The 12,424-nt window shown below is 34.5% G+C and overlaps 1 protein-coding gene across 1 annotated transcript in view; it reads right to left on the bottom strand.

Moving 5' to 3' along the window:
* Positions 1-12,424, bottom strand: part of HDAC9 (histone deacetylase 9) — a 676,098-nt gene that overhangs the window by 248,891 nt on the left and 414,783 nt on the right. Inside the window, 1 exon segment of the mRNA XM_070615860.1 lies at positions 4,879-5,056. Within this exon segment, the coding sequence (XP_070471961.1) occupies positions 4,879-5,056 (178 nt within the window).

Below are 12,424 nucleotides of genomic sequence, written 5' to 3'. Positions count from 1 at the left end.
TGAAGGTAATAGGATGACATTCTTAGCCATAGGAAAGCCAAAAGTACTTAAAAATTAAAAAAAATATATATATATTTTACACATATACATATACATATATACACATATACATATACACATATACATATACATATATATGTATAACTAATAAATACTTATAAATATATATGCTATATGTTATATGTTAATAAATATGATATATGTGATCAAGTTCAGTTAATCTCCTAAATAAATAAGATAGCTATTTTTATCATCTTCAGTGAGAATTCGATGAGAAAATTTTGGATGAGTTTTTCAGGAGAAATTTCAAGCAGATATATCTGAGAACAGTAATTTCAAAATTGATTATCTACCCAAAGGAAATTAATCTCTCCATTCTGATACAAGGTAGTGACAAAACTTACTCTGGGAGGTCTTAAAACACACACATACACACATATACGTACACACATAAACAATTACACACATACATACACTTATAGATAGACACACACATGAACACAGACACGCATAATGCTTTTCTGTACTCTGTTAAAGAGAGGCACATAGGAAGAGGAAAGAAATACTGAAAACAAATAAATATATATTTATTTATAGTTACCTCTAAGTGATAGAATCATGAGTGATTCTCCTGTACAGTTGTTTAGATTTACCAAATTGCCTTCAATGAACAAGTATCATTTTTTTGTAATTAATAAAAATATAAATTTTACCCCCAAATTTCACTTAACATACGAATGACCTTTTTTGGTATAATTTTATGGAATTCATGTCTTTTTACTCTTATTTCATTTATTTGTTCATTTGTTTGTTAATTCATTTATTTATTATACAGTAAACATATATACTGAGAACCTTCAATGTGCCAGCCATGAACCTAAGTGCTAGAGTTAGAGGAAACAGAAAAACATAGTTTCTTACTCATGGAGAGTACATTGAAACACAATCCCCAAAATAAGTAAATAATTACAATTTTTGAGGGAAAAATACAGTTTGTTAGGCGAGACCATAATAGATTTTATTTGGATTTAGCTGGCCAAGCAAGGTTTCCTGAAGGAAAATATAATATAAACTAAAACTTCAAGGATTTACTTGAGTTAGTTTGACTTGGGAAAATATCTTTCATTAAAAAACAGAAAAAAAGGCCAGTGTTGCTCTTCTCATACTGAAACATTCAAATGTATTTCACTTTCCATCATAATGTTCCACCTACTAAACATCAATTTACAAACTCTTGTTACCAAGTTATTTTTAATGGCTCTCACAAATGTTGGTTTAGTTTGAGCATGATGATTCTATTTTACATTAGTCTCTGACTAAAAAGATAAAGTTACAAAAAAAGAATTTACTCAAAGATTATGTAAACTAACATAGTGTTGGGAGAAAGAAGACCCTACTGGGTGATAGGGAAGATAAAATCAACCAAACTTATTTGCCATTAAATTCTTATTTCAATAAATCCCTTTTGGTATAAACTAGAACAATTATATCATCTACTGTCAATGTCCTGTTGTGAGCCATGGCCAATCCTCACCTCTCTTAGGAATGGCTGAGTAGAAGAGATGACTATGGCACAGAAAATAAAATACATTGCCCTTTCTTTAGTCATCAGAACTCATATAAACACCATACTTTGGCTTTAAATAGGATGAGAAAAGCACCTCTTAAATGGAATATTATTGTAAAAATTGAATATTATTACTCATATTCCAATATAATATAAAATCCATTTGAATATGTGGCAACCTGCTTTACAACACATATTCTTCATTATTACTACAGCAGGTGCACAATCATATGCTCTTCTTGTCCATCCTAGAAATAGCTTCATCCAGGCTCTCCATAGGGCCAGCAGGTGGTGGCTCCTTCTTAGTCTCTGTTTCTTCATCCATTTAAGTCCTCACGGGAAGTGGACTCGAGACTTCATCTTTCAACAACTGTCTAAACGTAGACAACATTCTCCTCTTGGAACATTGTTTTATTCTGTACAAAAAGTGGGTGGTGTGGCTACTCCAGTTGGCTGCTGAGGATCCACATGGAGGGTAAAGATTTGAGTGGTGTGCCTTGAAAATTACGTAAGTTTAGTATTAAATAACTTTTTAGTTGTGCCAAAAAGTGTAGCTCTTACAGAATGGATTTAAGCAAATCGTCTACATTAACATTGTATTTGGTCTCTCTTCCTTACTTTTTAGTGGAACAAACTATTGTGTGTGTGAGATTGCATGACTTTCTTTTGAAAACACTTAAATATTCCCAAAGAAAATATTTGAATCTCACTTTTAATTTTTCAAATGTATCTACAACGAATAGATGTTAAAAAGTCAAAAGAAAGGAGTGTAATATTTAAAAATAATTGTTTTCAAACATAGTACAAATGAAAGCCTTCAGAGTTCACCTCTAAAATCAAGACCATTAGAAATACTAAAATGAATTTGGAGATCAAGTGGATTAGAAGAGTATGCAGGCTACAGGGGAAATTTAAGTTTGGATTAAAGCCAGAACAATATGTGGAGGAGCAACGTGAAGAAGGTGCATGTCACTTTCCTTGGATTCGGAAAAGCACTAAATGAAAGCCACCAGCCAAAACATATTTTTAATCCCAATGACAGCAGAGGGGCAATTAGCAGATACATAAATTACATTTTGCACGATTTTTCTAAAACTTTATTGAGCCTTTTAATTTTAAGAATTTAAGTGTTAGGATGCAACATTTTTAGGGTCAAATAAGACAATAAGAAGGTTTTTCTCTACAGAAATATATAACCTTCAAATCACTTAGTCATTCTTTAACCAGAACACTAATTCCGAAGTAACCTGCACTTCCAGTGTTTTCAAATTTGAACTAGAAAATTCATAAATGTTTATGATTATATGTACATACATATTACACAAATTAATATTTGTGATTCAACTAAAATTTATTGAATGCCTATTAAGAACAAAATCCTATGTTTTTCAAAATACAGGTTTATATAATCTCTCCTAATTGTGTTTACAATATAAACTCTGAAAAATACTAGAATGCTGACATTATAGTTGTCTGAAATGACCCAGTCTTTAATTTGAATGACTAGGTTATGTTTAAGTCATGCTTATGTTATTAGGTTTGCAGGCCACCCTTTCACCTGGATTCTGCTAAAGCCTACAAACCCTTTTCATTTGGCAATACTGTTTTCTCAAAGTTGTAGGATATTTCTAATACTCAGAGATTGTGCCTCATTTATATTGAATTAGCATATAAAACTAGAGGAAACCAAATCATGTCAGGAAAGGGCCACTCCTCTTAACCAAGAGGATTACAATAGACAGCAGCACACATAGGAATAGCACCATCAAACTTTATAATTGAGCTCACTTTTAAATTAAGGACATGATTTTGAGTGAATGGAATTGGCATAATGATAAGATGGTTGCTACTCCTTGTTCTCTGAAAGCTGTGGCCAAACAAAAAAAAACTTTCAGGAAAAAGAATTGAGATTTAAGAATTGTAATTCTTTAAGGATTGTAAGTCTACTGCTATGACTACTTACAAAAAGTGTTCCTCTACACCATGTATCTGGCTTTGAGCAAAAGCCCTAAAGACCAGGGATAGAACTAGGCATGACCGATCCAAGAGGCTTCCGCTGACACTGGGCTGCAGTCTTGGGTCATCTGGGATATGGGGTCATGTCTGCTATGCTCCAAGAAAGAGAGGCATCAGAGGCAGTGACTAATGTGGTGAAAGAAATATATCCAAATATACCCAGTTGTAGCTCCTAGTATGAAATGTTGGCTTGTAGTATAACATATTATGAAAAGTAGCTCCTATGCATGCTTATTAAAGTTACCTGTCACAGTTAAATGACTTGGCCATTTCACCCATTGATTTTTAAATAAAAGATGATATCAAGGCTTAGGAATGTGATTTCAGAAAAAGTATTTTAACTTTTCCAAGCACAAAGGGTTGCATGAGGTCAGAGAAGCCACAAAAACAAACTCTGAATCCTGAAAATTGATTCAAAAATAAATCAGATAACCTGTGAGAGCCTTTGGAGGAAGGTACATATGAATTCTCTCCTTGCTACACCCAAGTATGAGTCCCTTAGGAGTATAATATCTTTCATTTGGTCAACCACAGATTGAGAGCAGGGGAAAAGAAAGGGGTCCAGCAGACAGAAGGGAACATTTATCCACATGGGTATTTATGGCACGTGGGTATTTATGGCACAGTTCCTTTGTAAAGGGAATAGCACCTCTTTTTGTGTGTGTGTTCCAGACTTGACCTTCTTCTGGCCTTGGAATTATCTGGTTTGTTTTCCTCTGGAGCCAAGCTCTGAAATATCAAACACAGCTGTAGGCAAAGGAAGAGGTTGGTCAAATAGCCCACCCAGAGGCGCCATAACAAATGGAAACAGAACTAACGTATGTAGAATTAAGCAAGGGTTGCCTTGGCACCATTGTCTCCCATGAGTCATTTGTACGGGAAGTCAGAAGAAAACAGTGAAACAAACAAAACAACAAGAAAAACAAACAGGGAGAGACACTCTTTAGAGTTAAATGAAGTCAAGCATCAAAAATTTCCTAGTGACCAGGACTACTAGAAAAAGGAGATCGAGGAATGTTGTAGAGATTTTTGTTTCCAAAAGGGACCCATGCACCTGTTGATGTGTTTTCCAGGCCCGTGAATGATAACAATTTATGAGGCTATTAATACTAAACCCAAGATTTATCAGATGTGCTGTTTGTCTTGTGACCAATATAATCTCATAAAATTTGGGCTGCCTTGGGTTAAAATAGAGCGTTCAGCTATTGGAGCTATTCAGAGCATTTAAATCGCTTAATCCTACAAGAACGGTGCATTTAGTCCGCCTATTAGGGAGAGTCTTTAGGGATTCCTACCAGTTGCAGAGCCAGGCTGAAGGGGGCAGTCCATTGCTGGGTGAGGTAAAACGGAGGCAGCAGGAGAGGAATGAGTCTTGGAGACAAGATGATGTTTCTCTAATCCATCCATACCAACCACAGCCAACTGAGCTTGGTGCACCGAAAGCGCACATGTGTGCTGGGGCTCCAGGAAGGGCTGTTGCCAAGAAAAGAGCACAGTAGAAAGAAACATGAGACAAGCATTGAGGGAGACACTGAGAGCGACATGTCAACAAATTAAGTTCATCAGGTCAGAGACATAATAAACGGTGTGAAGGAAAAAGAAAAAAAAAATACAGCAAAGGAGAGAAAAAACAAGATCCAGTCAATAAATCCATTCAACAGATGTTTTCACACTGACTGCCAGGGCCTGTCTGCCTGGCTAAGGAGGAGGTGATGGCAGGAGGCCTGTCAGTTTGAACTGACTGAAAGAAACAGACCTTTAACCTCAAGAGGAACATCGACTTAGACTCATTTTCTATCTTGATACCAATGTTTTGAATACAGCCCCAGAACCGTTACAACACAAAGTGGGAGAACAATTCAACTGCTTTCAAACTGCCAATGAGGCTCAATTCTGAAAATTCTATCTTGAATTTATTTCAATAATATTAGTAACGAAATTTATGGGAGCCTAAAAATTACCAACTAAATGGCTATATTTTGATATCTTTCAGACTTCATATAATGGTATGGAACAACGAATTTTTCCTAAATTGTATGGAATAATCCCAATACCATAAAAATTTTAAGTTTCTTTATAGAGTATTAAATATAATCTCAGTGATTTAACAACATTATCATTCATTATACTTCTCAAGTTATCAAATCAAACCAGAGTTTGGAAGCTCCTGGAAGGTTCACTTAGTCATTTCTCTGTCTCCGACCACAATCTCTCAAACACAGATAGGCAGCTAATTTAGCTATCGATATTACACAGTGAATATTTCCTCTCTCTTCAACATCAGGGAATTCATAACCTTTGTACTTCTTTTTATGTTTCTTTCCTTTTCCATGTTCTCAACAAACATGGTTAATGCTGCATATAAACATACGAGCTATCATTATGAATATATATTTAGTTACAGACCATAGGCACAATTTCCCAATCTAGAAAACAATTAAGAATTATTTAAAATTAATTTTAAAATAAGTTATAATTAATGTGTGCTGTTACTTCCGTTTTGCTCTGCAGAATAATCGAACCATCAATCAGTTGGGAGGCATCTTCACATAGTCAGGCTTTGAGCATTTGCTTGATGATTAGGACAGCCTGGTCAGGATCTAGTTCTAGTTATAACAGTTTTAACACTTCTGCAAGAGTCTACTCTCTTGATTTCTTGAGTGTCTCCATGTTTAATGCCCTGAGGTTACAGCAGTGAGGTTGACATAGTCTCTCCTCTCATGGAACTTACAATCAGAGGGAATGCAAATGTAAACTATGACTTTGGGAATTTTCTATGGGAAAAAGGAGTTTTTCTGCATATGATCTAAAACACATCGGTAAATATATACCTGAATGTTTGTAATATCCATCCCTTCTCTCTCTACCTACTGTAGTCTCCTCTTTAACCCTCATATAAACTAATGCAAAAGGCCCTTGATTGATTGCCCCCTTCTAAGACCAATCCATCCTATCCCTTCCTGCAAGAATTCTCTTCCTAAAGCCCCAATGTAAGCAGAAAGTTGACACAAAAGTCTCTGCAGGTAAACTGAAGTTTGAAGAACCTCCCCAGCTTGTCATTTGGGCTCCTCTTGACCTAAGGCCAACCTGTATTTTCAATGTTAGATCCTCTATTCCTTTTCCAGGTTCTAGCTGAAATCCTATCTACTATATAACAAATATCCCCAGGGCTGCATTATGACTTTTCTTTTTTATTTGAGGAATATTAGCCCTGAGATAACTGCTGCCAATCCTCCTCTTTTCGCTGAAGAAGACTGGCCCTGAGCTAACCTCGGTGCCCATCTTCCTCTACTTTATAAGTGGGATGCCTACCACCACATGGCGTGCCAAGCAGTGCCATCTCCGTACCCGGGATCCGAACCAGCGAACCCTGGGCCGCCGAAGTGGCAAGTGCGCACTTAACCGCTGTGCCACCGGGTAGGTCCTGCATTATGACTTTAATGGGCGCTGGGCACTTCTGCCTTTTTGGGCCCCTTCCTCCATAAAAATAATATTAAAATTTAAAGTTTATGCTTACATTGGCATACATTGCATTCATTATTATAATTCATTTTTTCTTCTGATTAAAATATTGAAATTTAAAACATTTTGTGGGCCCCTTAAGGTCTCATGGGTTTTGGGCACAGTGTCTACTGTGTCTAATGGATATGTTGGCCCTGATCTTTCATGCTTCCACCATCTTTTCTATATCATCCCCTCTAGGTGGGTCTATGAAGCTTCATACTCAGCATTCATATACATCTTCTAAGATCCATTTAAAATTTTATATAGAAACTTTTTAAGTTCCCACATTAAATGTGCTTTCCATTTCCATTAAATTCCCACCACATTTTGTTTTTCTCTCTCCTTTTTCTGCCATCATCTTTTATATATTAGAGTTATTGCATGCAATAACTACATATTGAGCTCATACTCTGTGCCACACACTTTGCTGGCATGTTGAGCCTTTTTTATTTTTATTGTCTAGTGAGGAGACAGATACTAAATATTTCTAAATATAATGGAATTATAAATATAATGAGTGTTGTACAGGAAAAATGCAGAGTGCCATGAAAAAGTGTAAAGAAGAATCTGATGTAAAAGTTGAGGGAACTTCCATCTAAGAAAGTCATGTTCAATTTGAAAAGTGAAGGATACACTGAATTAGCCACGGGAAGAGTGGGGGAACCTCCAGATACCTTGTGTGGTGTGTGTAAAATTATTTTTGTATGTATCATATCAAAAGCTTTTTGAACCAGGGACTGGATTTAACTCATCTGTGAACTTATTTTATGCTGAATTTTATATTTTTCTTATGCTTTCTCAAAGCTAAATAATTATTTGTGCATTAAGAATATGTAACAGATATCTGGAAGTTAAATGTCATTTTTTTTTCTAATAGCAGAACCACGTTTTCGATGACTGAGGTTACTAAACGTTTTATCTCTTAATGAATACTCAATACTATAAGAGTTCCATGTAAATGACACCATCACCTTACTTCTTTTTTAATAAAGTATATTTATTGCTTTACTTGGGCTTCACTGGAACCCTTTGAGATAATGGAATAACTGTTTGCCAACTCATAAGCATGATACAAATGTTACATCTTAATACAGAACTTCACAAGCAGGCAACCAAAATCCTACTTATCCAATCACTACCATCAGGAATTTGGCAATATAGGTAAGAGACAAGTAACTACTTGTTCAATAATAGTTATGTATTTCTCTCATATAAGTGTCCATCCAATATGTATTGTGCATTCAGAAGGAAACAGATCCCACATGGGGCTGTATAGATAGGAAAGTGAATTAAGCGTAGGTTGACACCCAAAATTCAAGCACTTTATCCCTGGTTAGTAAGTTCCATGAGGATACAAGCTTTGCCTATTGGCTCATATTCTCATGCAGTGTTTCACAAATAGTAGGTGTTAATAAATATTAGGTTGAATAACTAAATGAATAGAAAGGTGATACATAGTCATCCTAAGATCTCACTGTAAGGATAAAACAAGAAAGATTATTATAAGCAATCACAACATAAAAGAACCAAGGAATGGTTAGTGAAAAATACAAGAAGATAGAGCCCAGACAAAACAATTATCAAAGGACAATACTCTGAAATTATTTAGTGCTGGAGCCAAGAAATAATGAGGGAAATGAGCGATCTGAGGATTATTTTTCCTTTGTGATTTTATGTGCTTTCCAAACTTTCTGCATATCACCTATATTAAACCTTAATTAAGAAAAATGGTGAATGTTATTTAAAATAAACAGTTGAACCTTTCAAACACTTCATTAGATTCAAAAATCACTGGGCCTAAGAGCAGCCATGGGTCAAATATTTTTGAATCTTCTGCCAAAAAAGGACTACAGAAGAGAGAAACGTTTATTCACTTTCAAAAGATTTGACTACAATTATATCCTTTTACAAATGAAGTATAGCTTTTAATGTGTAGGGCAAATCTTGATGATCCAGTAAGCCACACATTAACATGGTGCATATTAGTCACCAAAGTATCACAAAATGGTAGGCCACTTTCATTTCAGATGGATATTACTCTTCACCAATCAAAAGCTTCCTTCTTGAAGTTGAAAATTGAGATATTTTTGTGTTGTAGCTGGAAACGATTGAAATGCTTCATTAAATCTTTTATTTTCTATTAACAATTTTAATGAAAGATCAGTTTGTCCATGGTTCTTTTCTGTACTTCTAAGTAAGTCATAAAGTACGTTCCCCTCTTGCATTGTCAGAAAAATAAAATGGCAAACAGTTCAGAACCTAGTGTTATTAAAAATTAAATGGATACCCAAATTGACCTTTCATCTGTTGAGCCCCATTGGAAAGTGTGTGATGCCCATTCAGTGAATAATAAACATGCCCTCCCCTTGAAAAAGTATTTTTGATTAAAATATCTTTTAAATATACTATATTGAGTCTGTTTCTTACGCACACATTAGTCTTTCTTTTTTCAGGTGACTTAATTGGGGACTTTCTCTCAGGGAAATTCTCTCAGGTTAGTCAGATGTGTAAGACAATCTTTTCTTATAGGAAGTGGTCTAAGGCCGCTGTGCCTGAATATCATCTGTCCTCTTGCACTGATAAAAGCTGCAAATTACTTTCACAGAAGAGTTACTATGCACCTATTTTATAAATTCTTCAATGATGTAAGTAAGACATTAATGTCATTGAGGCCTGGACCTTTCTAAGCTGTGGAGAATAGACGTTGCCATCTATTTGGAAAGTGAGTAGGCTTGAAGTTCTCTGTATGACAAACACAACGTTCTCGCTTAGAGTAATGAATCTATTTAGGGTTAGCTTGCTAATGGAGATTTTGTGGTGATAAAGTCCATGGGCTGAGGAGACTTCAAGGACCTATTCTTTTGTAATAGCAGTGATTTTTTTTGGTTTGGTTTGGTTTTCTTTTGCTTTCTTGTTGCCACTGCTCAGGGACCTATTTTATGGCTTCTGGGTTTGTTCTGGATGTTACATTTGCTTCCAGACATGTGGGTGGTTACTCATTGTGTGCTATAATCAATATCATCATGCAACTTCAGCAAGAGCAAATAGAGAAATAAAAACAGACAGGGTTTTATCTTTGAAATAATCAGAATCATTTGAACTAGTTTAATAAAAGATATGACCTAAAAGTAAAAGAAAAAAAGATCCTGGGAAAATAATTAGAAAAAAATATTAAAATTCTATTTCTAAAGCCATTTCTTTAAAGAATACACGTTCCTCCTTGTTTGACGTTATGAGAAAATTGAATTTCTTTCTAGCTCGCAGTGTTTTGAATTTTAGAAGTCTTGCTTTTACAGAAAATTAGAATCATAAATATCCCTGGAGGTTATCTTGCAAGATGCCAAGGGCTAGTGGGAATTTACACGTCCTAAAGTCTTTGTGTTATTCAGGATGGGTGTGGAAATATTGGTTAATTTTAGACTTCTTGAAGCTAAACATGCGTGTTAATAACTTAAAAGCAGCTATTAAATAATTAGAAATAATGTGCATAACTTTAAAGTGGACAAAAAATTTTGAAAAAAAGCAAAATCAAGAAGCAATTAATCTAAAAATAAATGGAGAAAAAAATGAAGCATTGAAAAAACTGAACCAATATAATTCATAAAATAAGATGTTAGAAACAAATCCCCGTATGTCACTAAATACAGCTGATGTGAATGTACTCAATTTACCAGCTAAAAGATGGAGACAGTCAAACTGAATTTTAAAAATAGAAAGGCTATATTCTTAGGCAGAGCAAGATTGAATAAAAAGGTTCTCTGAAGACATATAAGGAAAATACTAACCAAAAAAAAAAAGAAGAAGAAGTAAAAGCCTTGTGCAGCCATGTTCAAAACAGACAAAATAGACTTTAGGGGGAAAATATTAGCGACCGTAAGGGCACATATAAAATAATACAAAAGTTTAACTAACAACAACAAAAAATGTATACCACATAAATTGGCAGAACTATAAAGAGAAATTGAAAAAATCCAATCATGGAAGGAGGTTATAACAAATTACAACAAAATGATTGAGGTTACAGATGATTTAAATAACAACAGTTCACTGGCTTGGAGATATATTGAATTTTGTAGCCAATGAACATATATCCTTTTAAGCACAAATGTAACAATTACAAAATTGATCAATACAACAAAGCAAGTGTCAATAAACTGTAAAGAGTTAATATTACAATAGAATATTATTCAGCCTTAAACAGGAAGACAATTCGGACATGTGTTACATGGATAAACCTTGAAGACATTATGCTAAGTAAAATAAGCCAGTCACAAAGGACAAATACCATGTGATTCCACTTATATGACACATCTAGAGTAACTCAATTTATAGGGACAGAAAGCAGGATGTGGTTGGAAGGCAGGGAAATGGAGAGTTATTGTTCAATGGGCACAGAGTTTTAATCTGGGAAGATGAAAAAGTTCTGGGAATGGATGGTGGTGGTGGTTGCACAACAATGTGAATGTACTTAATGCCACTGAACTGTACACTTAAAAATGGTTAAAATGGTAAATTTTTTGTTGTATGTATTTTACTGAAGAAAAGAGGAATTATCATCATACAGATCATGTACACTGACCACATTACAGTCAGAGATGTAAAGTAAGTAGATGAAAAGTTACACTGTATTCTTGATAGAAAGAATCAATATCATAAAGATAATAGCTCTTCCCAAATTAATCTATAATTTCTGAAATGATTCAGCTGATTCTAAATTTTTTACAGGAAAGCAAAGGCAGAGAACAGCTAAGTGAACTCTGAAAATAAAGAATAAGCAGGGGAGATAGGCCTAACTAGATAGCTATACAAACTAAAAGCAAAATTATTGAAGACAATACAGCATTAGCACAAGAATAGATTAATACAACAGAACAGAGAGCCCAGAAGCAGAGCCATGAGTATATGGAAACTCGATATGTAACAGAGATGACCTACAGAGTAGCAGGTAAACAAGGAATGTCAATAAATGATGCAGGGAAAACTGGTTATCCATAAGGAGAACAATAAATTTAGATACCTACCCAATAATACAAGCACAAAGCAATGGAAAGTGGATTAAAAATTGAAATGTAAAATGTACTATTTAAAAAATCTTAGGAAAAACTGTGGAGAATATCATTCTAAACTTGGGGAAGGAAATGAATTCAAATATTCCTATTCATCATAAGCCAGAAAAATATAAGCCAGAAATTGGGAATAAATATTTGCAAAACATAACATAAAGCAATGTTTAATGTCTACATTACATACATAACTCCTAAAAATAAATAGGAACAGAAAAATGAACATAAAATATAAGTAGGAAATTCCCAGATAATGAAATATTTCAATAAGCCA

This window comes from Equus przewalskii, chromosome 4 (assembly GCF_037783145.1).
Source record: "Equus przewalskii isolate Varuska chromosome 4, EquPr2, whole genome shotgun sequence".
Taxonomy (NCBI): Eukaryota; Metazoa; Chordata; class Mammalia; order Perissodactyla; family Equidae; genus Equus; species Equus przewalskii.
Note: the sequence above shows the minus strand (reverse complement) of the source record. Positions and strands in the feature narration are given on the sequence as shown.